The sequence below is a fragment of the Corvus hawaiiensis genome, chromosome 13 (genome assembly GCF_020740725.1).
Source record: "Corvus hawaiiensis isolate bCorHaw1 chromosome 13, bCorHaw1.pri.cur, whole genome shotgun sequence".
Lineage (NCBI taxonomy): Eukaryota > Metazoa > Chordata > Aves > Passeriformes > Corvidae > Corvus > Corvus hawaiiensis.
Genome location: NC_063225.1, coordinates 5,379,297 through 5,405,844, shown reverse-complemented (window position 1 = coordinate 5,405,844; position 26,548 = coordinate 5,379,297). Strand labels below are relative to the sequence as shown.

At 57.3% G+C, this 26,548-nt stretch overlaps 3 protein-coding genes across 5 annotated transcripts in view; 1 reads left to right on the top strand and 2 right to left on the bottom strand.

Annotated features, from left to right (window-relative positions):
- Positions 1-5,884, top strand: part of ACAN (aggrecan) — a 46,862-nt gene extending 40,978 nt beyond the window's left edge. For both annotated transcript variants that reach the window (XM_048317600.1, XM_048317599.1), the window contains 5 exons: positions 2,214-2,372; positions 2,722-2,804; positions 3,141-3,285; positions 3,843-4,025; positions 5,463-5,884. In XM_048317600.1, coding sequence (XP_048173557.1) covers positions 2,214-2,372; positions 2,722-2,804; positions 3,141-3,285; positions 3,843-4,025; positions 5,463-5,551 — 659 coding nt within the window. In that variant the 3' untranslated portion in view covers positions 5,552-5,884. The remainder of the gene's footprint in view (positions 1-2,213; positions 2,373-2,721; positions 2,805-3,140; positions 3,286-3,842; positions 4,026-5,462) is intronic.
- An 887-nt stretch (positions 5,885-6,771) lies between these two features.
- Positions 6,772-15,273, bottom strand: HAPLN3 (hyaluronan and proteoglycan link protein 3). The gene is made up of 5 exons (XM_048317603.1): positions 11,630-15,273; positions 9,900-10,059; positions 9,295-9,666; positions 7,885-8,187; positions 6,772-7,704 (listed from the first exon to the last, which is right to left on the bottom strand). The coding sequence occupies exons 2-5, from the start codon at positions 10,024-10,026 to the stop codon at positions 7,430-7,432; spliced, it is 1,077 nt and encodes a 358-aa protein (XP_048173560.1). The 5' UTR covers positions 10,027-10,059; positions 11,630-15,273; the 3' UTR covers positions 6,772-7,429.
- Positions 15,274-15,374: 101 nt separating this feature from the next.
- Positions 15,375-26,453, bottom strand: MFGE8 (milk fat globule EGF and factor V/VIII domain containing). Of its 2 annotated transcripts, none has more exons than XM_048317601.1 (10): positions 26,278-26,453; positions 22,710-22,835; positions 22,323-22,448; positions 21,696-21,809; positions 21,098-21,279; positions 20,536-20,691; positions 19,515-19,659; positions 18,475-18,677; positions 17,059-17,214; positions 15,375-16,778 (listed from the first exon to the last, which is right to left on the bottom strand). In XM_048317601.1, exons 1-10 carry the CDS (start codon positions 26,348-26,350, stop codon positions 16,635-16,637), a joined length of 1,425 nt encoding a protein of 474 aa, XP_048173558.1. In that variant the 5' UTR covers positions 26,351-26,453; the 3' UTR covers positions 15,375-16,634. The 2 variants fall into 2 exon arrangements, with proteins under 2 accessions (XP_048173558.1, XP_048173559.1); XM_048317602.1 differs by having other exon boundaries at positions 18,475-18,659; positions 26,278-26,452.
- Between the last annotated feature and the right edge of the window lie 95 nt (positions 26,454-26,548).

Below are 26,548 nucleotides of genomic sequence, written 5' to 3'. Positions count from 1 at the left end.
TGTCCTCTAAGATTCCTAAGCAGGAGCTTCTGGTGTCTTCTCCAGATTTCTCTTTTTTAAGTTTCTCTGGTGAATCTCCACATAGATCATTGATCACAGAAGTTGGTATCTCTTTGGGTCGAGGGTCTTTCTGTTCATCTGTAACAGTAGGGAACCTTCTGAGTACGTCTTCACCTCAGGAAAACTTTCTCTGCTAGACTGGAATTTCATGGAAGGATGCTTTGACTGAGCCATGAAAAATGCTTGTGTTCCTCTTGGGGAAGATGCAGCTGAGAGAAGCCTCACTCACTCCAGGAATCTCCACCAATTTGACACAGCATGACATTTTTGTCATCTCCACAACATGGCTTCCTGTGGAAAAATCAGCAGGGAATATATCTTTGAGAAAACGGGAAGCAACCTGTATTTTCATCAAAGTTAGGCATTCTGACCTGCACTAATACTTCTTTTTATTTCTACAAGGAAAGAAAAGAGTTGTGTTTTTTTCTTAAAGCTGATGAAAGTCCAAACTTCTATCAGCTTAGCTGAGGGGAAGCTCTCCTTCCTTGCTCAAACAAAAGAGAAATAAGGTTGCAGTATCTTCTTCACCTTGGCATGAGTAACAATAATATATGTTGGATTTTCTCCTTCCTCTCTTCACATCTCTTTCTGCTTCAAACATGAACATGTGGAGCAGACCATAAGGAGAAGGCTCATGATCATTGGACCTTCTGGGCAGGAATTGTGCTGTCTTAACATCACTTTTTTAATGCAACCTCATCAGTTCTCAATTTACCCATCCATGATGCCTGTTGTTGAAGATCCTTGTAATCCACCCAGAGACTTTCCACCCTGTGACTGCTTATGATCTTGGGTGGTCCAAGCCAGATTTAATTTTCTCTTTTCTCTGAATTATGAGCTGTGATGCCTGGGAGATGCAAGAGGAAGCCATTGCCCCAAAATTTGTGGGGAATGTAAATCTTCATCTTCCCATGAGACAGACCATCCTTGCCCCAAGGATGCTCTGCTAACTTTGAGCAGGAGATCTGCCTGCAAAACCTGAGAATCCTTAGAGCTTCACCTACTTCCAGATAACCCATTTAATCTATTGAAGAAGGCAGGAAATGCTTTTAATGTCTCAGATAACTACCAACCACTCCAACATCTATGATGGGCCTGCAATCTCCAGCTGGAAGAACACCAAAAAGGTGGATTGGGAGGAATTAGTGTGATTGAAGGTGGCTAGTGCTTTGACCTACCAAGTTTAACAAAGAAGAAAGAAACTGAGTAGAGAAAACCTTACTGAAAAGAGAGACAGGCATGAGGACTCATGGAAGCCCACCACTTTCAGAGCAGCAAAGGCCTGAGAAAGGATGGTAGGTCAGGCATCTGAAGGGCTGAGATTAAACACATTTCATTTTCTGTTTCCCTCGGTCACATTTAGCAGACAGATGTGTGGTGTTGCATTGCATGGGAACTGCTGAAGGTCTTTTCTGGTGGTTTCTCCATTTATCTCCACTTTCCCCCATCTGTGGTTTTATTTTTCTTAGTAAGTGTGTTCAGTTCCTCAACATTACTCAGATGGTAAAAGATCTTCTGAAAAGTTGAGGAATGTTCGCACTTCTTTAGCATCTTCCAAGCTTTTTCATTGAGATTTCATTCTCTCTCTCCACTATGGTAAGTTTCTATCTCCATCTCTTTTCACCCATCTTGGTCGGTTTGCTTCTCCTCCAGAGCTCCAGAATCACACCAAGTGATGGACCCACCCGCACCTGGTGGTCCCCTCTTTCATTTTCAACACCTATGTGTTGATTCTGGACATCTGGGTATGGGGTTTGGAGGGGGTTTTTTCCAAAGCAAGAAAACTTCAGGCCAGCACAAGTGGGAAGAGAGGTGTTCTCGCTTAGTCAGTTCCTCAGAAGCAGATTTCAGGAACATTACACAGGGATTGAATTTCCCAGGAATAACTCTGTATCATTCAAGCTTTCCAGCAGCACTGGTTGTGTCACTGCAGGCACAGGGTCTTCCACACAGGCTGCCCTCTCTGCGTGTCTTGGATGCCTTCTGAAAGTTTCCCCAGGGAATTCTTACAGGCAACAGTGTCAGGGTTTGCTTTTTAGTGAAAGTGACGGTGCGTTGTCCCATGCAATCGGAGCATGAGCTGCTAAGAGGTGAGTTGAAAGCTTTCAGACACATGCACCAACTCCTTTTCGGCCCTCCTCTGTGTGTTTCAGACTTGGCAAACTGCGAGGAAGGCTGGACCAAGTTCCAGGGCCACTGCTACCGGCACTTTGAAGAGAGGGAGACTTGGATGGATGCAGAGACCAGATGCCGACAACATCAAGCTCACCTGAGCAGTATCATCACCCCAGAGGAACAAGAATTCGTGAACAGTGAGTGCTGAGGGCAGCCTGGGACTGGGCATGGGTCCAACCACTGGACTTTGACTCTACAGGCAGATTTACCCAAAGTGGTGTAAAACCCACCATTTGCCCCACTGGAGCTCATATGTATCCTAACAAAGCCTCATCCTTGTATGGGTGCATTCATGCTCATGGCAGGTTGAGTGAGGAGGGAGCTGGACAAACATGATGTAAGGAAAAGGGTGTCAGGGAATAGTGACTGGGAGGCAGCTGAATGACCCAGAGGCTCCAGGGCCAGGGACAGCTGAGATGGCAAAGAAATGCTTCCAGCACAGTGTAGGACAACCATGACTCTTTTCTCCCCCTCCTGCTCTTCCAGGTCACGCACAGGACTACCAGTGGATCGGTCTGAGTGACAGAGCTGTGGAGAACGACTTCCGCTGGTCCGATGGGCACTCCCTGGTGAGCCCGCAGCCCGCAGCACAAGCAGGCGCCAGGTTTTGGTGGGGGGAGGAGGTTCCCCTTGGGTGGGAAGGGCCCCACAGGTTACAGGCTGAGTGCTTGGGTTGGGCATTGAGTAGAGGCAACCCTAAACTCTGTAGGGCTCGTGGTTTTTCCAAGACTCTAGAAAAGCTGGTCGGGTCCCGGGCACCAACACAACAGAAATAACCAGTGTAGGGGCAGTGCTGGCAACCCACAGGCTGGAGAGAGGTGTGGGAGAGGTGGCAGTGAGAAGGAAGGAGGGAGTAAGAGAGACCAGGGCCCAACCTTAGATGAAGGACTGTCCTCTCTCGGCAGCAATATGAGAACTGGCGGCCCAACCAACCCGATAACTTCTTTTCGGCGGGCGAGGACTGCGTTGTGATGATCTGGCACGAGAAAGGCGAATGGAACGACGTTCCCTGCAACTATCACCTCCCTTTCACCTGCAAGAAAGGAACAGGTCAGCACCCTGTGCCATACTGGCAAGGACTGGGGGCTCAGGAGGTAGCTGTGGGTCTGGAGCAGAGTCCCCAGTGCACATGAACATGGGTTTTGTCACTGCAAAGGGTGGTCAAAGAAATGGAAGGAATTAGAAACAGAAGTTGGCCAAGGATCTAGGAGAAAATTTCACAAGGACTTGAAAATAAATAGGACAAGCCATTAAGATTCAACATCCCCAGGCAGAGTCATACCCTGGCTGCAGCATTGCTCCCACACACCAGCTCTGTGCCCTCACACAGACACAGGCAGCTGTTGTGATGCTCAGCTCTCACAGCCTCTCCAGGAGGCAGGAATGGAGCACTGAGGCAGACCCCTGCTTAATTTCAAATCACAGAATTTCCGTATCCCCCTGCCCCTAAGCTTTGTGGACAGAGGCAATCTCAAAGGCAGTTAAGGTTTTATGCACGGAGGAGTGACGAGGCTGTGCGTGCCCAGCCTGCCCTGGGTGTGAGCTGCCTGCTCAGCCAGCCAGGTGTTCTCTCACTCACCCTCCACGTCTCTGCCCATCTCCTGCAGTGGCCTGCGGGAACCCCCCTGCAGTGGAGAATGCCAGGACCTTCGGTCGGAAGAAGGAGCGCTATGAAATAAACTCCCTGGTGCGGTACCAGTGCGACCAAGGCTACATCCAACGCCACGTGCCCACGATCCGGTGCCAGCCCAATGGGCAGTGGGAGGAGCCGCGGATATCCTGCCTAAACCGTATGTCTTGGTCCCTTTACCTTTGGGTTAGGGCTGATGCCTCCCTGCAGCTGGGAGAAGGAGCTGGGAATGCAGGGCATCATCTCAGGGTGTAGGATAGCTCTGAGCCAGGCAGAAGGGGGCATCATGCTTCCCTTGACTTCTTGGAAGTTTCCCCCATGACGGGGCCGTGGGAGTTGACATCTTCTGGGCAGTTGTGGACCACAGAGCCTGGCTTGCAGGACTGCCTTGGAGAGTCAGCAAGGCAGAGTACAGGCAGCTCCAGAGACAGGAAAGGGCAATGAGGAGCTTACCAATGGCCCAGGCTACGCAGGGAAAGAAAAACAAATGGTTTCTGAAAGGGTGAGTTCTGGTACCACCTGCATCAACAGAGAGAAAAGGAGGGGAGAGCTATGGTCCCCCTAGCCCTTCCCCAGTGTTCCCCTGCGCTGGGAGCAGACAGGAGTCCTACAGCAGATACAAGCTGAGGGACAGGGCTGGGCTCCTGACTCTCCTCCTGTCAGGCCTCCAGCTGATGGCAGCCAGCCTTCTTCACTGGTGTCCCAGCCCACTCCCAGGCCTGCTTACACCCCTGTCCCATCCCTGATTGCCTGCAGCTTCCCAAGAATTTCGTTGGCCTCAGACAAATCACATCTGTACAGTGGCCTCCTTGCCAGGTTCTGGTCCAGCTGGGCAATTCCAGATACGGCAGATTAAGCAATGGTCCCACAGCCAGGGAAAGCCGATATGGGCTTAAGGGACAAGCCTCTGCCCCAGGGAGGAGATGAAAGCAGGAGGGATGGAGGAGGTGTCCAAGGGCGGCTGCCTGGTGCCGACCAAGATGCTGATTCCTTTGGCTCTGCTGTGGATCTGGAGAGCTGCAGGCTGTTCCCGACATGGACCGCCAGCGATCAAGAGACCTGGTCTGCTCCCAACCAGCTTTTGCTGCTTCCACCCAAGCCCTCCTGCAATTATCACACCAGAGCATGCCAGCTTCCAGGGAAACTGGCAGCAAAGATCAGGCAGAAACCTTGTTCCTGCCAGCCAGACCGGGCTGTTTCCCCTCCTATGCCCTGAGCACATCCCACTACTAATGGATATTGGGGTAGGGGATTAAGGGATAGCGCAGCGGGTGAGGTGGGGAAGAGCTGCCCTCCTGGCTGGGCGCAGTGAAGGGCTGGGACAAGCAGCCGTGGAGATGATGCTCCTGCCCAGGCTCTGGCCAAGCCCCGGGCACCTTGTCCCCTGGGTGAAGCAGAGGCCGGCAGGGCGAGAGAAGGGCCGATTGTGCGTGTGCGGGCGGGCTGGCGCCGGGGCACACACAGCCGCCCCCGGGCAGCGCTGCCTGCGGCTGCCCGTGTTTTTCCAGGCAGCCAGCGGCCGGGCCGGCCAGCGTGGGACAAGTAGCTTCTCTGTTCCGGCTCCTGCCGACAAGGTGCCTTTTCTTCTCTTCCACAGCCTCCAGCTACCAGAGCAGGCTATACAAGAGGAGCCCCAGGAGCCGGTCGAAACCCAGCGGCAGCGCCGTGCACAGACCCCCCCATTAGAGCGGGGCGAGAGACCGAGGGGGAAGGCGAGAAAGAGAAATTTTTAACGGAACACTTATATTAACAGAGTCGATTTCTTCTTCTTGTTGTTGCTTTTTTGTCATATAAGGAAAAAAAAAAAATTATATTAAAGACAAACCCACCTTTGTGTATATATATATAAAAAAAAAATTGTTTTTCCAAGCACCAAAGCAAAACGAATTAGATCTCAGCATTTTTACTAGCCGTCCGGTTCCAATTATCTTCGTGCCTTCGGGGACAGGGAGGGGGGTGGGTTTGCAAGGGCAGGGGGTTAAGTTAAATAATAAAGATGATTATTTTTTCCTGATTTTATCCACGAACAATGTAATTATTTCTGTTATTTAATCTCCAGGGTGAACAGCACCTTTTGGGGTTTTATTTTTTTTTTTTCCAGAATCCTTCTACTGCTGCAGCACATCAGGATGGGTGGGGAGGGCCGGGGGGCTGTGGTGGAAGAAGCTGTGGGAGGAGGGAGGCGAGAGGATGCTGAGACCCGGGATCCGGGTGCTGGGGGCTGTGGCCCCTCTCTGCTTCCCCACCGCCCCCTCTGCAGCGCAGCACCCATCCCGGGACAACGTGCTCTTTCCAGGGGACCGTGCGGGGCACCAGCGTTCCCTGCACCTATTTATATTTTTGAACATATCCTATTTTGAAAGAATGATAAATAATAAAGAGAGCGAAATCGGAATGGGCACTTTGTCAGTGTTGGTTCTTTTAGGGAAGAGGGGTGTCTGGTGGGCTGGGAGGAGAGGGGTCTCCCATGGCAAGGCAGCAAGGAAGGAAGGGGGACCCAAAGATGGTGCTCCAAGCTACACAGGAATGGCTCAGCCCCAGCCAGCACCTAAGGGACCACGGAGGTGGGAGGGGTGTCCCAAGCCCCAGCTGAAGAAGGACCCTGGAGTAGGACACTGCCCTCCCTGTTCAGCTTTCACCTTGGGAGGGGGTTAATCCACATGCCTAAAAATCCATCTAAAACCCGTGGCCAGCAGGAACTGCTTCACCTTCCAGCTTTCAGTCCTGACACCCAGGGGGTTAATTAGCACTCACTAATGAGGGAACACAAGGCCCTTGCAGGAGCTGAGCTGAGCTAGCACTGATGAGTTGATGTTCAGCCAAGTATAAGACAGCCAGGGATCCCCAAGTCCTTTCTCCACAGCAGAACTTTCTCTTGTGTTGGGACAGGGATGAGGACACAGCCATGTCACTCCAGGGCTTTCTCCACCGTTTTATTAGAAGATGTCCAGAAAAACACATCTTTTTGCAGCCAATGCTCAAAGAAGAAGGCATCAGAGTTCAAATGGAGTCCACACAAGGGGCACATGGAGATAAGGCACTTGTGCTCCTGCAGGGACAGGCACAATGGCATCCTTCAGCAGGACATGGATGGGGCTGGAAGAGGGGCCAGGATGCAACGGAGATACCCGCTCTCTGCTCTGGCCAAATCCAGCCTTGCCTCACTCCCTCATGGCCTTGCCTCATGAACTCGGAGGCAGGACCAGCCTGGAAGGGCAGGTGGGTGTCAGTGACAACCTGCCACCGCAGGAAGGGGCCACCACCCATGGGGTGGCACAGCCAAGTGGGGTGGCAGCAGTAGCCCAGGGGAATCATCCTCGCACACATCCCACAACAGGGACTGTCCCACACTGCCCGGCTGGCAGCCACCCCAAGCAGCTGCATGTGCCAGCTGCTGAGCGAGACATGGAAAATATAAAGGAAGGAAACAAAACAAAACAAAAAGAAACCTCCCCCCATCCCACCTCCCCCCAGTCACCCCCAAAACAGCCCTTGGAAATGCCCAACACTGGGCACTGGCAGGCTGGAAACATCCTTCGTCCAAGAAGGATCCCTCCTGGCTCCTTATCTCTCCTTGTAGCAGAAGACCCCGAACCTGCCCTTGCTGGGGAAGCCGAAGCTGCGGACGCCGGGCTCCGCGGGGCCACAGTTGGCCCGGGGCGTGACGATGGGGTAGCGGACACTGCCATCTGCCAGCCAGCCGGCACTGCAGCGGTCCAGCCCCAGGAACTTCCAGGCGGAGTAGAGCTGCCCCACCCGGGCGATCTCGGCCCCCGCATCCTGGCAGCTCTGCTTGGCCTCCTCCATCCCAGCCAGGCGGTCCAGGTAGAAAACCTCTCCTAGGAGGGAGAGTGGAGAGTGAGAGGGGAGCATCAGTGCTGAGCATCATCCCGAGCATCCTCACCTGGGGCATCGCTGCCTGGAACCACCCCATCCAGGCCAAGTCCTGTGCCCTAAGAGGGAGGGATGCACTGCACCTTCCCCAGGATCCCAGCCCCCGTCCCTGGCCCAGAACTCACCTTTGAGGGCGGAGGAGAAGCAGAAGGCATCAAAGCGGTGCAGGTGCCGGTGGCGCGGGCCGTAGCTGCGGATGCCCGGGGCGAGGTGCACACCCCCGCAGGGCTTGCGGGGCAGGCGGATGGGGTACTGCACCGTGCCATCGGCCAGCCAGCCCGCGTTGCACCAGTCCAGCCCCTCGCTCCACGCCTGGAAGAGCTGGTTAAAATTGGCGAGGATGGCACCCTGGTCCCGGCACACTTGCTCGGCTTCGTGGAAGTTGAGCCTGTACTGCCCGCGGGGAGGCTGGTAGGGGAACACGATGCCTGGAGACAGATGGGACACTCAGCTGGCTCCGTGGGCAACCCACCCAACCCGAGTCCAGCCCCAGCAGAAGCCACAGGGGTCCCTGACCCATGTCAAATTCAGGCTCTGGGACAGGCACCACCTCAATGTGGCAGAGACAACGCTCAGGCACGCAGGGAGGGGGCTGCTCCGGACATGCAGGCGCCAGCAGCGAGTTGCCAGCGACATCTGGTGGCACAGGGACACACGGGCTCGGTCCTGGGGACAAGGACCCCCTCATGGGGACAGCACCTGCATGTACAGGGATGCACAGACTATCATGGGGATGCAGGGACCACCACCACGGGGCTGTACAGACCACGGGCCTGGGAACACACAGACAGTGGTCAGGGGGGCATGGACCACCCCTGCAGGGATGGAGAGATCATTGTCTCTGGCATGCACAGGCTTCAGGAACAGGGAGACAAGGACCAGCATTGTGGGGACATATGGGCCATGATCCCAGGGGACACATGGACCACCAACATGGGGATGATGCCGTGGGGATGGATGGACCACAGAACCATGGGCATCACCACCATGGACACAGCCACAAGGACTGGTGGGGACGAGTCACTGTGGGAGGCAGGGTCCAGGGATCAAGGGGGTGGGGCAGGGACAAGCAATGGGGACATTTCCACAGCTCTGAGCTCAAAAGCAATGTCAGGGCTGAGTCAGGTCCCTCATGACAAGTGAGCAAGAGAGGCTGGACCAGTCACCAAGGTTCATCACAAGATGCATTGGGATATCCAGAGCTGGGAGGGGAGGGGACGCCTGTACATAATGCAGCACAGTGGGAAGATGGGTGGGTAAAGGCAGGAAATGCTGCAGCCATGGGGTCAAGCCCAACTCTGACTCCAAAAGCACCCTTGGTGTCCCAGCTGGGGAGACAGCTCTGGGCTCACTCACTCCTGAAACCCCAGAGCCAGACAGCCTAAGCCACTGCCCCATCACACCAAGCATCCCAGCCCCTTTCTACCCATGATCAAGCTCCCCAAGCCCCCTGCCTTGCTATGTCCTCAAAGGAGAAGGTGCCACAGGAAGGCCAGGCTCACTGGCTTAGAGCCATGGTCCCCAGCATGCCCCACCTTGCAGCCGGAGGTCCACGACATCGCTCTCATCCTCCAGCCCGTCGATGACCTCACAGCGGTATTTGCCGTCGTCCTTCAAGCGCACATCGCTGATGACCAGCGAGGCCTCGTGCCGGCTGGCCTGACGGATGTGAGCACGGCCCTTGAAGTCCCCGAAGGCCACGTAGGTCTTGCCTATGGCCACCATCACATCCTGCTCTTTGGTGTAGTCGTCCCGCAGCTTGGACCACTTGATGCGGATTTTGCGCTTAGGTCCCATGTCGGGCTCATAGCGATAGTGGCAGGGCAGGGTGACATTGGCACCATTGTAGCTGTAGACAGGGTCTTTGGAGGTTTCCACCACCAGTTTGGCTCCATTGAAGTAATCCACTGGGGGCAAGAAAGAACGTATGATGGGCAGGTCAGGATCCAGGGCTGGGCAGCATCCCCAAACCTTCCCTCCAGCCACCACCTCTTCTACCATGACCATCCCCCAAGCATCTCTGGAGCATTCCCGCCTGCTCCTCTGGGCCCCACATCCCACCAAGTGATGAGTCTCCAACCCACCCAGAGGCAGGGGGGTACTTCAGCCTCCTGCAACAACCTGCCTGTCCCCGATATACCTTTGTCCTGCCCGTTGTCATTGTCATTCATGATGTGGTTGTAGTAGAAGCCGTTGTAGAAGGGGCGGTAGGAGCCACTGGCCAGGCGCAGCAGGGTGGCCTTCAGGAGGAGTGGGAGCAGCAGCATGGCTGGGAAGCAAGGCTGAACCCTGAGCCTGGGCTGCAGAGGGGGAAAGGGCTGCTGGAACACCCCCAAATAGCCCGGAGCAAGCCAGCACTGCCTGGCAGTGGTGCCAAGCAAGGAGAGGGGTGGGAAGAGCCGGCAGAGCAGCTCGCCTGCCCGCAGGGGAGAGTGCAGGCAACCTGAGCCGTGCCCCCAGACCCGCCCCCCAGTCGGTATTCCCAGACCCCTCCATCCTCATCCTCCCGCCTGGCTCACACCACACACCCCCACATCCACCGCTGCTGCCCATTGGGGGGGTGCCCACTGGGGGGGGTGCCCATTGGGGGGGTGCCCATTGCAGGGAGCGCCTGGCCCACAGGGGAGTGCTGAGACCAAGTCAGGGACGGGGCAGCTGGAGAAACGGGATCCCAGGGTGTCCTTTGAACAGGGAGCACTGGGAAAACATCACGTAAGGGTGCAGAGGGAGAGAAGTGGCTGAGCTCCACTGTAAAGCAGCAAGCTCGGTTTACAGAGGCAGCCGAGCGTGCAACCCGACCAAGGAGGGAGGGAGAGAGCTCCGGCTGCCTCTGATGTCCCGGCTCCGGACAAAGCACGGCAGCACTCGCCGTCCTGGCCAAGGAACCTTTAGTCCTACCCAGGGCTGCCGCTCTGTGTCACAGACATGGCTGGCACCGACCCCGTGCAACACATTTGGCTCTCAAAGAATGTCCCAGGGGAGGGGGGCAGCCTGGCTGCCCCACAGCACCAGAAACGTGCACCGTCCCCAGCTCTGGGGGCCAGGACACCCAAGGGTTCCCTGCACGGGGGTCACCCAGGGTGCTACCAGCAGAATTGGCTACTTGTGAGCATTCCCGGAGCCGGCAGAGGGGGCCCGGCACCCGGCAAGCCTCTGGCAGACCCCTTCCAGCACCGCGGGGGGGGGTCTGACATCTGTGCCCTGCTTAGACAAGGCTTACGAGTGCCTGCAAACACACCCCGGGCCAGGGGGCTGTGGGAGAGCAGATGCTCAACCCCGGAAGGGTCCAGTACAGGGTACGGTGCTGCTCTCTGGGCTCCGGGGCGTGAAACCGGCTGCTCTCACTACAGGTTGCTCAATCCCGGACTCTCCTCTGCAGTCAGTGCCACTGCCCACCGTGGGGTGCAGCCACATTTGCCACCCACTGGGGCCAGCAGAGCCGGTGTCCGAGGACCCGCTGGAGCGGCAGCAGAGCCCCGGGAGCCGGCGCTGCTGGCACCGGAGCCGCGGGGACACCGCCACGTGCTGCCCACGCGCCGCAGGGTGGGCTCGACGCACGGCAGCTCCACACCTCGGGCTGCAGGGCACCAGCCCTGGTGCCCCTGTACCCCAATGCCTGCTGACCCCACCCCCCACCCCCCCAGAACCCAGCGTTGCAGGGACGTGCAGCGGGCCCAGCGCTCTCGACTGCAGTGCCGCGAGCATCGTGCTGCAGCACCCAGCGCAGCGATGCCTGGCACCTTCCACAGTGATGCCCGGCTCCCTCCGTGGCAATGCCATCCCCCCCTGCCCTTCGCGGCAAGCAGGGAGCCCACCGCCCTGGGGTGCCAGTCCTCCCCAGTCCCGGCACTGGGGCCAAGCCCTACTCACGCTGTTTGCGGGCAGGCTGCAGGCAGGCGTGCAGGCAGGCTGCAGGCAGATGCACTGTGTTTAGGGCTCTTGCGGGGCTGAGAGGAAGCAGCTCCAGGGCCTGCCTCTTAAAGGGAAACACACGCCTTTCCCAACCCCCTGCTCGCAGCCCGGAGCTGGGGTGGGTGCCCCCGGCCCCCCGCCTGCACACCATGGCTGGGTGATGGCCTCGCCGTGTGTCCACACACTGCCCACATGTTGCCCACACACTCTTCACACACCTTATCTGCGGTGTGCCAGCTGCCCGCACTGCCCCCGACTTGGAAGGGACAGCCGTGGGGAGAAATGTGCCCTGTTGGGGCTGGTGGGATCCTGTGATGTTCCATGCAAAGCCCTGGTGAAGCCACAGTGCAGGGAAAAAGAGACATCCCTTGTCCCACATCCCACTGGAGGGGACTGGCCACGGACCCCAGACAAAGGTGGTGTCCAACACATCTGTGCCAGGAGCACCACAGGCACAAGCAGCTGAGGACAGTTGGGCTGTGGCACGGAGTGATCTGTGCCCAGGATGTGCAGGCAGTGCCTGCCTGCTCTGGAATTCAGGAGAGACAGCTGCGCTGTGAGGTTCAGCCTCTTCAGGTTCTGCCTGGGGCTGTGGGGACAAAGCAGAGGCACAGAAACCAGGGCAAAAGCTCTGGGGCGCCCAGTTGCACCCATCTGAGGGGGCATCATCCCTAAACTTGGGCGATGCCCTCCATGCCAGCTCCCGCTGGTACACAGACATGCAGACCCAGCTCCAAGAGCCCCAGGTCGAGTCCTCAGGAAGGGCAGCACGGCGGTGACACCGCCAGGGGATGCCGGTCAGGGGATAGACAGAGGGGCCAAACAGAGGAACCACGATGCGGCGTGTGCCCTGACCCATCGACCCTCTGTCCCAGTCCAGAGCGCTGCTTCACCCCCCACTTTGTTGTTTTATGGCAAGGAAATGAGGCGCGGGGGCCCCGGTCCAGCTCTTGCCGCCGTGCAGGATGGCTTCAAGCCGGAAAGAAAACAACCCGTGTAAAAATAAACGGCCCGAGGCTGGCTGCGGGGTGAAGGGGGCCAGGACCCCTTCCCGACAGCGCCCAGCACGGAGCGCTCGGGGTGCGATCCTGTCTGCCCGTCGCCGCCACGCTGATAGGGAGCAGCCAGCAAGGAAACGGCGTTATCTGCGCCCAGCGCCGGCACGACAGCCCGTGCTCGCCGTGGGAAGCCCCGACCAGGGATGGCTGTGGGAATCGGGGTCTGGAGGCACCGCTCTTCCTTGTTCTCTTTTTCCCTGGACATCCACCAGCCCCGCCAGCGCTGCCCGAGGAGGACGCGGCGGAGCCGGGCTGCCCAGGGACACGGGAGTGTGACGGCCGGGCACGCCGCCTGCTCGCCTGCCCGGAGCAGCCTGTCCCGCAGCCCACAATGGAGGGACAATTACATCTTCCGGCATGGGGCCACTGCACTGCCCGCATCCTGGCCGACCGACGGTCCCTGCCCTCCCCAGCCGGAGAAGGTAGTGGGATGGTGTCCCAGCTGCGCCCTGGCCATCTGTGCCCAGCTGCAGCTGCTTGCCCAAGTTGTTCTAGTGACCCAGCAATTGGGATGGTTCCCTCCACCCCCGGGCTGTGCAGAAAACAGGCAGCCCTGTCGGGGCATGCTGCTCGCTGGCACGGCTATCCCATTGTTCCAGAACGGAGGAACAAGCCCCACGGTGTCCTGTGCTGCCCGCACTGCCTGCACCGCGGCGCCTGCCAGCAGCCATCCTCTGCCCGGCCTGAGGAGGGGGGTGGCAGCAGGGAAGGGGACAGGGATGCTGTCAGGCACCTCTTTTCAGCAACAGCTCCTGGCTCACCTTAGGGCACAACTCTTGTCAGGATGTGGCCAGTGATTTCTCCATCTCCTCCTAGGGAGGAGGGGGCATGGGGAAGGATCTGGCCACCAGCAGTCCCTGATTAAGAAGGAATCTCCTTCATTCCTTCCCACCTCTCACTCTCTTTTCGTCTTCTATTCCCTGAGGGGTACCCTGGGTGTGACCACAGGTTTCAGGTTGAGCAAAGCTGTGCAGGGTCAGGGTAGCTCTGACCTGGGAGCACATGTTTAGGGCACGTGTCTAGCGCTGGCTGAGTATTTGGCTGAACGGGAGCCATAAAAGTGTCATCCCTGTCTTCCCCGCCTCAAAGCCAGCGCCTGACAGCTCTGCTGTGGCCTCACCAGAGATTTGTCCATGAAATGCTGCTTGCACAGGATGATTCCAGCAGGAACACTCACATTCCTGGTGGGATGGAGGAGGTTGTGATCTGTGCTGGGCTTTCCGGGTGGCGGCGAGAGGATGCTCTCCCCGACGGCTGCTTCCTGAGGAACCAGCTCACAGCAGCTGGCAGCGCCGGCAGCCGAGTCAGCAGGCAGCAGGGTGCCACAGCATGCCGGCCATCCTGGCCTTCCTGCTGTCCCAGCAACCCAGCCGCGTCCGGGAAGAGAATCCGAGGGATCGGGACAAGCCGTGAGGGGCTGTGCATGGCGGGGAGGGCACCCTGGCTCTCCCAGTCCCCCCGTCCTGGGGCTCTGGGGAATGAAGAAAATACCACAAGGCTGGGAAGGGGCTCAGCATCCATCAGAGGAGCTTGGGGGGTAGCAATGGGCAGGGGGAAGCAGCAGCCAGGGGCTGAGGATGCATCCCCTGCTCTGATGTGCAGCATCTGCTCCCATCACCCTCCTCATGGAGCCTCTGCCCTATCCCTGGCTCACGGCTGTCTTGGCTGGACTCGAAGCGAACTGCTCTTATCTCTGCCTCAGCCTCCCGATGATAAGGGCGGCATGTCTGGAGGTGAGCCGGGCAGACTGTCCCCCCCGTCCCTGGCTCTAGCTGTGGCTGCTATTTGTCACCAAGCAGCTGCAGTCACAGTGAACTCAGCCCGGCCTCCGCAAGCAGACCCCCAGCTCCTCTGGTGCCCAGGGCTAGGCATGAGCCCACCTCCCATAGGCAAGGCCCAAGGAGGAGATGCCTGGCTGAGCAGGGCACTGCTGGCAGCAGGGAGGTGCAGGAAGATTGTCCAGAGCTGCAGGGACAGAGAACTGTGTGGGACACAGGTGACTCTTGGCCACTCATGCCAGCCTCAGGGGTCCCTGCCCAGTGTGGCAGATTCTGGAGATGAGCAAAGCTCGTCTGTCCTGTTCACCACGGTGCTCCTTCCCTACATGGGATCACCTCCTCAATGCAGGGAGATCCTGCTCCAGCAGCATCCATGCCCCAGCCCTCCCCCAAGAGGGCTCAGCTGGGAACATCCCCACAGGCATCCCTCACAAAATTCACAGCTCCCTCCAGCCCTGGGAGTGAGCTTGGGTGTAAGAGCTGATCTAGCTCCAAGCTGGGGGATTTGCTCCAGGATCAAAGCCAAAGGAGGAGACACAGGGTGTGGGGTGCTGATAGAGGCTTCCCCTCCCCAAGTCCCATCCCGCCGCGCCTGGCCAGCTGTGAGCACAGCCTCCAGCAGCTGCGACAGGGTGGAGGCAGTGGGAAAGATGCACACAAAGCCCTGAGATACTCTGTTTTTCAGACAGGGAAGGGAGCTAAGAGGCTCTGTGAAGGCAGGAGAGGGGTGGGCTCAGCACAGCAGCTGGCAATCCCCCGGAATGGAGGAGTCGAGGGGCTCGGAGGGAATCCTGGAGGATCACCAGACCAGCTGGGCTTTGGGAGATGGCCTTCAGGGAGGCACAGAGCAGACAAGCCAACACCCCCAAAGTTTAAGCTGGTTTTAATACTGTCAGAGACACCCCAGAGTGGGGCCATCGCTGCCATCCCACCCGGGTTCCCTCAGCCCTTGCCAAAGTGAACCCACCGCCAGCTCAGCCCCACGGCCGCTTCACATCCCAGCAGGCAGGGGAAGCAGTGCTGCCAGCCCAGGACAGCCTGCCTGTGCTCCCATCTGGGTCTCACTCATCTCCTACCGCTAATCCCGAGGGTTCGAGCATTGCAAGAGGCTCCCTTCCACCCCACACAAAGGGAAAAAAATCAGGTTACAAAAAGGGTCATGGCACGGCTCTCTGCCCACTGCACTTGGGTGGTTTAACTACCACCTTTCCCATCTTTTCTCCACATCCTTGTGGCTACAAACCGACTCTCCCCACTACCAGATTGTAGTTCCCCTGGTCACCACCGGGCTCTGAGGACAAGGGACGTCCAGGCATCCCAAACTGCAGTAAGATGGAGATGATGGCAATGCTGAGACTTGGGAGGATGCTGGAGCTGGCATCTCAGGAAGGGGAATGGGCAGTGCCTGCCAAAACGCCTGCTGTGGTGCCTGCCAGAGTGCCCAGCAGGTAGAGCCACCATCAGGGGGGATCTGGTGCCTCTTGACAGGAGCCGTGTCATCACTCCACTCACACTATGTGGTGCTGACATCGCAGGCAAGGACACTCAGGGCCTGGCAAAATGGGCAGGGGACAACAGCTGAGTTTTTTCAGAGGATTTTCACAGCCCCTGCTTGCAGACAAGCAGGGAGCAGGAGGGACGTCGGAGGTTGCAAGCCAGGGGAGCCTGCCCTAAGACCCTGAAAACTGCTGAGCCCCGAGACCCAGTTCAGGCAAGGGACTGCCACTGGCTGCAGCCTCTCTGCGGGAAATAGAAGCAAGAAGGAGAAAATTTGTCCCCAGGCTTAGCTGAGAAGATAAAGCCAATCCCTGGTTGCAGGACAGGGTCCCCCAGCAAGGCCTCATTTGCAGGATGGTGTCCCCAAGAAAGCCCCAGTTCAGGAGGGGGTCTCAGCCCTGGCTGGAGCAGCAAAAGGGCAGGAGCCATCCCCACATCCCACCGACAAGGGCCCCATAAAGTGCAGTGCTGCAGCCCCAGCACTGATGCGGGGCAGGGGAGCCCTCTCAGCCACCTCCTGAGTGTGGGGACACGGAGAGGGGGGTGTGAGTTCAGAGCAGGAGCGGGCAGGGGCAGGCAGGGTGCAGGCTGGGCAGCGGGGAAGAGCAGCCCCGTCCTTCCTCCCCGTGCCTACTCATCGCAGCCCAGCAGCTCCACGCGCAGGGTGATGCGGTTGTTCCAGGCCACGGGCAGGATGCGGACATAGCGGGCATAGAAGGGCACATCGAACACATTCTTCTTGTGTGAGTAGTTGTCACTGTTGCCATGGAAGATCTAGAGGAGAAAGGTGGGTGTCAGTGCTGCCAGGACCCCAGAGCAGCGGTCACAGCACTGAGCTGACAGAGTTCAAGAAGCCTTCGGACAACACTCTCAGGCATGTGGTGTGACTCTCGGGGTGTCCTGTGCAGCATCAGGAGCTGGACTCACTGATCCTTGTGGGTACCTTCCAACTCAGCAAATTCTGTGATTCTGTGACCTCACCCCCACCACCCATCCCTCCCCACCACAGCATCCCTGAGCACCAGAGAAGCCACCTTGTCCTCCCCACACCCACCTTGGTGCTGTTTGTCTGGGCATCCCGGTACAGGGTCCAGGACGTGCCATTGTCACTGTAGGCCACCTTGTAGGCTGCCACATACTGGATGTGCCCAAAGTCACGGGCTCCTTGCGTGATGATGCCTGTCACCTTCTTCTGGTCCCGGAGGTCAATCTGGCAGAGACAAGGCTCGTCACAGCTCCTTGCAGAAGCAGCGCTCCCACCCTACAGCACCCTGCATGTTCCAGAGGCTGCCAGGAAGAGCTGGCCCTCGGGGGTCAAGAATGGAGAAAACACCACTTGACCCCCACGCCAATGCCAGACAAATCATAAAACACGACTGTGAAATATTTGATCCTTCAACACTCACAGCATCCCTCAAAGCGACCAAAAGTGGGCACAAACCCACCTCAGCCCTTTGCCCACCCCTTCCACCTCCACATTTTCTGCCGGAAACATCAGTGTGGGAAGGACAGCAAAAAATCTCAACTCAAAAAAATACAGGATTCACAGAGGAAATGCATTTCCACTGGAAAGCAATTCTGGCTGAGAAAATATGCACTTCAACACAATCTGACATTTGGGTTCTAAGTGAGATGGCTTCCATTCTCTTTACTCTGCCACACTGTATTTACTGCTGCTGTAATGTTACAGGGTAAACCACCAAAGGAGCTGAAAGCCTCATTAATTTAGTTCTGTTTTCATGCTCATGGAGGGCAGTTCCAGCTACACAATACATGTAAATCCTAAGTGTACATGTAAATCTATACACAGGCAGTCTGTGGTGCAGCAGTCCAACTCAGCGTGTCATCCCGACCCCATCATCAGCCAACATCTCGATAAGCTGGTTTAGAGTTGTGAGGCAGCTGCTTTTAATCATTTCCCAAATAAAAAGCGGGACAAATATCTAAACTGCTTTGTCCTATTATGTCATGGAATCATGTGAAAAGTACAAAAACAGGGGAGGAAAGGAAACTGAGAAGGAAATTTCAAAACTATTTGTTTCTATTCCAGACTGGGAAGAGAAAAGCAGGCCTGATTTTTTTCCTGCAAAACAGAAACATGGTGTTCTGGGCAGCCAGAAGGTGGTGGGACAGTCACCCCAGGTTGGGATGGCATTTTTTCAGGGGGTGAGGCAGAACTGGGGTGCTGTAGGCTTGATGCACCCCACAAGAAGGTGCAGAGACAGCACCACCTTATCCCTATGGGCACTGGCTCTGACCCAGTGCTCCAGGACTCCTGTTAAAACCAGTGGCTGTGGTCCCATTCTGACCTGCCCTGTGATTCCCCCTCGGGGAGAGCATTGCTGGACTTTGTGACCCACTGCAAGTTTCTGGCCACACCAACCCAGCTGTTCCAGCTACCCTGAAACAGGAGGGGCATAGCTGGAGGAGCTGGTGAGGAGACATGAGGTTACAGAGACCGGAGACCCACCTGCAGCCACTCAGACTGGTCATTGTGCAGGGCTGTCCAGGCGTTAGTTTTGCCTGTCATGTCCAGGCGAGCGTAATGAGGGTGCCAGGTAAAGGCATCGATGCCCCAGGTCTTGAAGACACTGGAGGCTGTGATCTGCTGGTCGGAGATGAGGCGGGATTTCATGCCCAGAGGCTCCGAGCAACCTGCCGTGTTGAAATACACTGTAACACAACAGTTTACACAGGCAGTGAAAACGAAAGAGACAACAGCGCGGTCGCAAGCAAAACCCCTCAGCCCTGTCAGAAGCCATCCTCACATTCTCATGTTTCCACTGCCAGAGCAGCATCAGGGCCAGGCAGGGAAATGCTCAGCAGAGGCGCAGGGCTGCCTTTTCCCGGGATTTTTAGCTCCTAGCTATTCCCTGGCTCACAGTGCCTCCTGCTGCAGGGACGAGTGATGTCCCCACAGCACAGCACAGCCCTGGAATATAGAGAGCTTTGGCAGGAGGCAGAGAAGGACGTGGAAAGAGCAACGCAAAGACACCCCCAGCCAAAAGCACGGATGGCACCACACCCACGCAGCAGCAGGACAGGACCCAAGCCCCCATAGCATCCCACTCCCACACCGACACGCGAGCCCCACTCAGTTCCCAGGGATGTGCCGCGGGGCAGGAATGCGGGAGGCACAGGGAGAGGGCTCAGGCTGACGATCCCTTACATTTCCCAGAGGACTTTGATCCTCCGCTGCTTTTCAAGCTCTCCAGCAGGAAAAGCAGCGGGTTCACAGCTCAGACGGGGAGGGGACACAGTAAAAACTCCTGGCTTGGGAAGGTGTTAGCAGCGTGAGAATGCAGCTCAGAGCTGGCTGAGCCGATGGGATTAACAGCTTGTGCTCCCCAAACGCACCCCTGGGTATTTCCAGGCATCAGTGTGAGGAAAAACAAGCACTAACAAATCCCCTTGTCCTGAGAGATCAGAAGCAGGCCAAGGGGTGATGCCCTGCCCTGCGTCACCCCCTGCCCTGCAGCCCCCGGGGAGGGGAGAGGCACCAGCATTTACCGTTCATCTCGCAGCCGATGAGCTCGAAGCGCAGCGTGCAGGCACGGCGGCACATCACGGGGTAGATGCGGATGAACTGGGCCGTGATGGGAGGGTTGAACATGTTGGTCTTCATGGTGCCGTAGTCCACGTTCCCCTCAAAAACCTGCAACAGTGAGCAGGGCTCAGTGCCCCAGCTCTCCCACTGTCTCCTGCATCAAATCCCTTGCACAGGAGACGGAGAGATCTCAGCACTGCCAATGGCAAAAAAGCACAGAGGGGGAAGCTGGGCTCTGCTTTTGTGCCCTGGAACAGTGCAGGACCTTGCAGCAGCTCCAACACTCTCCACAGAGCTTTGGAACTCTCCCTGCTTCGACCTCACCCCCACAGAGCCACACATGCAGCAACACCCACTCCCTCCCACTACCACAGTGCTCCTCAAATCACAATAAGCACAGAGGTGGCTCGCTTCTTACTTTTTAACACAATAAATAGAATCAAATCATGTTTCCATGCACTTTTTCTGCACTGCAGAAAAAAGAGGAATTTTTCTATTTGTTTTAAAGCAAAGCAGGTACTCCCAACCACTCCCTGGACGCTTAGAAAGCCAGCAGAAGACACTTGCCATAAAGAACTGAGAGTGGAGAGCACTGCAATCTATGAGTATCCCTGCTTTGAGAGACACACTGTCAGCTGGTGCTTGGTGCAGATATAACACTGAGCCACCCAAGCTGCTCAGTAACACTCCCAGACCAAGCCCAGTTCCCACAGCGTGTCAGTGATAAAGATATCTGAATGACCTAAATAAGTCAGTGCTGCTTCTTTGGTTATGCTTATTATGGTCAATTAAACAGAGGCAGGGAGTACTGCTCAGTGCCAGAACTGCCTGTGCCATCTCACTGCTAGGATGGTTCCCAACACAGCTTTGCCAGGTCAAAAGCACTTTCCCACACATGGGGATGCAGCTCACAGCCACCCCAAACCGCAGCACCACTGGATGGGGGGAGCTGGGACATCCCCTACATGGAGCATCGCAGTCCACCTTGTCTACATCCTGCTTCTCATCCTTGAAGAAGGTGAACTCCCGCCCATCCAGGCTGTAGGCGACTTTGTAGGCGCGGACAAACTCCTGCTGCCCCACGCGGCGCGCGCCCTGCGTGATGATCCCGCTCAGCCGCATCTTCCGCAGCAGGTTGGCCTGTGGAGGGGAGAAGAGGATGAGCAGGGTGCAGTGAGGATGGGGTGCACAGCCCTTGCACCCACCAGCACCACCAAGCCTGGGTGGGAGGGTGGGCGCTGGGACAAGGAAAGGGGCTGCCTAGAGTGCTGGAATTCCCATGGGGTGGAAGCCCTCCATCCTTCCAGCCTTGCATTCCATGGTGGGCAGAGCAAGGGGGATCATTAATCTGGGTCCCACCTTCCTCCAACGGACTTGCCTCCTCCAGGCACATCCCAAGATGCCCCCAGGTGGCAGCTTGCTGCAGCAGTTTAGCCCCACATTTGCCACCAGGAACAGTGAAATCCCGTGACAGCAGCACTGCAAGACCAGCCATGGCTACCAGGGCTGCTCTCTGTGCTGGCACTCCCAGTCCTGCCCCACGTACCTGGATCCAGGGGCTCTTGTCATAGTTGCTGGAGGTCCAGGCATTGACGATGCCGTGGTTGTTGAGGCGGGCGAGCTCTGGCCCCCAGCGCTGGAGGCCGAGGAAGCCGTAGTAAACAGAGGATGCTGAGAGCTGGGCGTCAGAGATGGCTCCTCCTTCCATGCCCAGGAGAACAGCACAGCCTGGGGTAGAGGGGTGATCAGGATCAAAGAGAGACAGTAACAAGAGCGCAGAACTAGGGGTCATTTGTTTCTTGTCTGGGGACAGAGCAGGAGAGGGACGCCAGTCCTAGGACCTGGCTGTCCCCAGGGTGTCCCTTCCCCCTCACCCCTCAGCCAAAACCATACCATCCATCAGTCCCCCTCACAGCACAGAGGTCTGGAGGAGAAAGGGTCATCCTGGGGCCCTCCAGAGAGGAGAAAGCACCTCCCCGAGGATGTTCCCTCCATTAGGACCAAGCCTGCTGGCATCAAGGGCAGACACAGCTGCCCTCCAGATCCCCTAAACCAGCTGGTGAGATCTCTCCTGGCAATGAAGGACAGACAGTAGGGAACAGGGAGGGAAAGGGAATTCAGTACAGTTGGTGCCAAGGACTTACGGACGTGGCAGGTCTTCCCCAGGAACGGAGAAGGACACTTGCAGGTGTAGTCACCATCCAGGTCCAGGCAGGTGCCTCCATTTTTGCAAGGTTGGGAGGAGCACTCGTTCTTGTCTAGAAGAGAGAGGAGGAGCTCAGGAGGTAATCCCAAAACAAGTCCCAGGGAGGAGACCCCTCATTCAGTGCAGCAGGAAGAGGGGGAGGCATCCTCTGAACAAGGGCCATGGCAGGGTCCCTGATAATAGGGTGGCACGGGTTGAAGCTCTAACCCAAGGACCTGTCTACGCCATGTCCCCACTGAGTGCAGCCATGCAGGTGCACCAGGACACTCAGTCACCTCAAGGCTGGGAACCTGCACGGAGCAGACTGAGCCTCGAGGCACCCCTTGTTTTATTACTTGAGGCACCGTGTCCCTCCAGAGAGGCAGAGCAAGATTCAGACACAACCTGTCCCCACATCATAGTCCTTCCCTCCACTCTGCAAGCCCCAAAACAGCCCACGGTCCCTGACAGAGCCTGGTGCCCCCGCCCACAGTCACAGCAGCACACACCCACTAGTTGTCACCCAAGAGGTCCCCAAGCTCTTAGAAGACAAGCAGCTCCCCCTGCCCCCCACCACTGTACTCACTGTTCTGGCAGTGCACCCCATCGTACCCCGCAGGGCACTTGCAGATGTAGTCGGTGAAGACGTCACCCCGGTTTGGGACCAGCTGGCACTCACCATTGTTGTGGCAAGGATTGGGGTGGCAGGGCCCTGAGGAAGGGGAAAAAGAACTGTAATATAGGCACAGGTGGAAAATAAGAGCATCCAGTGGGCTTCCACTCCCCAACAGACATTGCACTCCCCCCAAGTGCATCCCGTCACTATATCCCTACTTGGATCTCTGCTCTGTGTGTCCATCAGCCATCAGAAAGGCTGAACCCCAGGGCCAGTGGTGCAGGGCCATGACAAGGGCAAATTCTCTGCAAGGCTCCTGGCTGACATGGAGCACCTGTGAAAGGGCCAGCTCCTCACCTTTCTCCGTCTCATTGCAGTCAATCCCAACGTAGCCCTCAGGGCAGATGCAGAAGAAGGGGGCCTCATTAATCCCAGTCAGGCAGGTGCCCCCATTCTGACAGTGGTTCACGTCGCAGAAGTCACCTGGAAGTAAAGCCAGGTGTCACTGCAAACCATCCCTAAGGCTGGGCATCCCAGCCCAACAGCAGGAACTGGTCTGCTGCAAATCCCACAGGGAAGGGAGCACCTGGCAGGGACAGGCTGCTGGACCTTGCACTGGCACTCAAAGGCATGGTTGAGACTGGGAGCATAACCAGCAGCAAGGACCTTCCCTGCCCTGGCACATTAAAAAAGAGGTTTAACAGACCCTATATGTGAACGTGAAGACAGGGGAAACCCAGGGTTTTGGTGCATTAAATGTTTTTGACACTTGGCTGGGAAACGTGAGCTGTCAGGCTGGGGCTCACTCGGGCACGAGCAGGACAGGATCGTTCAAGGGAACGAGGCTGGTGCTGTTGCTGGGTTTTGCTAATGTAAGTTTGCACTTGTAAGAACACCAAAAAAAATCATTGTAGGGGGAGCTCGTATGCCTCAGTTCCCAGAGTCACGCAGGGAGGAAGCACAAGGTCCATCTCTGCAGGACGCCTGCCGGACCTCCATCACTTTCCAAGCAGCTCCCACAAGGCAGCCCTGGCTCACAGGCAGGTTCCCCCAGGGAGCTGATGCGGCTGCACCACCTTCCCTGCCTGTTCATCCACTTCCAGCTTGTGCCATGGTGTGGGGTTTATGTGGCAAGGTGGTAGTGGCAGGGGGCTGCAAAGGTGGCTCAGCAAGAAGACAACAGGAGCTGCTCCCATGCTGGAGACAGCCAGTCCCAGCCAATGCCAAAACAGACCCTCTGCTGCTCAAAGCTGGTGCCCATCACCAGCACTAGGGTTGCTTCTGTGATAATATATCCAAGATTAAGTAAAAAACACTGTGCAGCAGCTGTAGAAGAGGAGTGAGAAAAATGTGAGAGAAACAGCCCTGCAGACACCCCCGGCAGAGAATAAGGAAGGGAAGGAAGTGATCCAGGTGCAGGAGGGAGATTCTACTGCAGCCCATGGAGAAGACCCGTCTCCCTGAAGCCTGTGGAGGACCATGGGGGAGCAGATATCCATATTGCAGCCCACAGATGACTCCAGGCTGGAGCAGTCCCTTCCTCAAGGACTGTATCTCATGGAAAGGACTCGCACCAGAGCAGTTAATGAATAACTGCAGCCCATGGGAAGGACCCACTCTGGATCTTTTCCTTCTTTTCCCCACCCTGTCCGGTTGAGGAGGGGAGTGAATGATGTCAACCCACTGCATCCTCCAGCCTTCTACTCCCCATTGTAGGGCTGAATCAGATTACAAGAGCTGGGCTGAAATTCCTCCCACTCTCAATTTACTCTGCCTAAAAGCTGCAAGGCGGCAACACTCCATAAACCTAGACCAGATTTCCTCAGTAACTCTCGTCAAACAGGACAGCACATCCCTTGATGCCAGGCATTTCTCTGTCATGCTGCAGAAGTCAGAACAAGGGCTGAACCCAGATGGAGACCTAGGAATAACCCTTCACTACCTGCATGACCTGGAGAAGGTGGAAGTTGATGAGCTGTGGGCTCACTGCCCAGACCCACACCAAACAACGCAGTTCTCATTTGCCTAAGCTACTACTCAGTGAGCTCCTACTCATTAGTCCTTTAATAGCAGGACTCCTTTGAGTTAATCCTACTCTTCCTGACACTCCACATGTGTAGCATACACACTGGTGGCAGGCAGGCCAGCATCAGGTGAAGGTTTCCATAAGGATGCTGTGGCTCCCTTAGCCCAGCCTCGGGAGGCAGAAAAACTTGGGCACCAGTTCAAGTCACTGCCTGTGCTGCCCAGCCTGTTCTGCATGACCTCATACTCCATCAATGCGCTGCCATGAGCTACAGCATGGGAGGAGAGGGCTCCTGCTGATACATGGGGATGCCTTTGCCCTCCACCCCTCCGCAGGTCTTGGGCACATCCAGCCACCCCATCCCAAGGATCTCTGCCGGCAGCCAGTCAAGGCTGCACAAACAGAGCTACTTCTGTTCAACAGTGGGAGACGGCTGCTTCCCCAGGCAGAGTGTCAAAGAACATGTGCTCCCCAGCATCAGTGCTGCCTCCAGCGCAAGAGTGTCTGGGGTGTAACATGGCAGCAAGGCAGCAAGGTCTCCTCCCAGGGTCAGGGCAGGAGGGGTCCGAGTTTTATACCTTAGTTATTCCAAGTATCTGGACTCCCTTTTATCCCCTCCCAGGAATAATCCCTTACGTGGTGGGTGTTGGTAGCCAGCCCCCTGCCTAGCAGTGAGGCACACAGGTCACATTTTCCACTGTAGCAAGCAGTTTTGGATGCTCCTGTTTCTGGGCTGTTTCAGGCCTGGTTTCAGAGCTGTTCAGCATCTCCATCCTCCACACACACATTTTTCTCCAGTCAGGGACAGAGCTGTCACGGGCTGAACACTCAGGAACCAAGGCAACAAAGATCAGCCACCGCTTTTGGAAATGTTTGCTTATATGAACCCACAGGCTGGCTGGAAGGCAAAAATAACATCCTCCGAATACTGGGACAGCTCATCCCAGCAGGGCTGGGGGAAGTCGGGTCTCAGGAGGGCAAAAAGGGCACCTCAGCTGCCCAGGAAGAACAAACATAAACAGGGCCTTCCTCACCCCTTCCTGCTGTCCTTTGTCCCCTGACCTGGAGCCTGCACTTAGGCTTTGCTCCCCTTTTCCCTGGTCTCGTCCATCCCTTTTGGAGCCGAGTGCCCCAGGTATGACCCACGGGGGTTATGACGGAGCTGCTACTCCCCGGGGTTGCCCTGGCCAGGCCAGCTGGGCGCGCAGTACCAGGCGGTCCCAGGGACGCTGTTTACATTGCAAGCATGGTTCTCTGAGCCTGAAAGCACAGGACAGCCCGGCTGAGAGACTCCCGGCTCGGGAGTAGGGACGGGGCCGTGGACCCGAGATCCTCCGCTGCACGCCCTCTCACTCGCACTGCGTGCCCTGCAACCCGCACCGCAGCCTGGACCCACTCACCCTGCACCCCAGATCCTCTCGCTCTACGTCCCGGATCCCCGGCACCGCGGATCCCTGGCATCTCGGGTTCCCCTACACACCAGACAATCCCTACACACCGGACAACCCCTGCGGCCCGGATCCCTTGCACTCCACATCCCCAGCATTCCGGGCTCCCCTGTATTCTGGATCCCTTGAATCTCACCCTCTCCTGCACCGCAGATCCCCCGCACACCAGACAACCCTGCACTCCAGATTCTCTGCGCTCTGGGTCCCCTGCGCCTCGGACTGCCCTGCGCCCCGGAATCCCTGCACACCGAGCAACCCTGCACTCCAAATCCCCGCCACTCCGGATCCACAGCATTCCAGCCTCCCTGGCACCCAGGCTTCCCCGCACCCCGGCTCCCCTGCACCCTGGTTCCCCGGCACCCCAGATGCCTGGAATCCCGGCTCCCAGGCACTCCTGATCTCGGTTCCCCGGCACCCCGGTTCCCCGGCACCCCCTCTCCCCGGCACTCACTGGACACGACCAGCAGCAGCGAGAGCACCACCGACACGGCGAGCAGCACCCGAAACAAACTCGCCGCCCTCATGTTGCGTCCCGAGCCGCGCCGTGCGCTCCTCAGCGAGCCGCTCCGCTCGGCTCCGCTCGGCTCGGCTCGGCTCGGCTCCGCTCGGCTCCGCTCGGCTCCGCTCCGCTCGGCTCCGCTCCGCTCGGCTCCGCTCGGCTCGGCTCCGCTCGGCTCGGCTCGGCTCCGCCGCGGGGCTCGGGGCGGGCAGTGACTCAGCCC

What these genes read in the sequence shown, in the direction of transcription:
- HAPLN3 (XM_048317603.1), bottom strand. Translation starts at nt 10,026, where the DNA reads ATGCTGCTGCTCCCACTCCTCCTGAAGGCCACCCTGCTGCGCCTGGCC. An exon ending in TGACAACGGGCAGGACAAAG is followed by an intron (nt 9,667 to 9,899) that starts GTATATCGGGGA and finishes TCTTGCCCCCAG; the next exon opens with TGGATTACTTCAATGGAGCC. An exon ending in CTTCTCCTCCGCCCTCAAAG is followed by an intron (nt 7,705 to 7,884) that starts GTGAGTTCTGGG and finishes TCTCCCTCCTAG; the next exon opens with GAGAGGTTTTCTACCTGGAC.
- MFGE8 (XM_048317601.1), bottom strand. Translation starts at nt 26,350, where the DNA reads ATGAGGGCGGCGAGTTTGTTTCGGGTGCTGCTCGCCGTGTCGGTGGTG. An exon ending in GCTGCTGCTGGTCGTGTCCA is followed by an intron (nt 22,836 to 26,277) that starts GTGAGTGCCGGG and finishes CTTTACTTCCAG; the next exon opens with GTGACTTCTGCGACGTGAAC. An exon ending in GGGGAAGACCTGCCACGTCC is followed by an intron (nt 21,280 to 21,695) that starts GTAAGTCCTTGG and finishes CCTCTACCCCAG; the next exon opens with GCTGTGCTGTTCTCCTGGGC.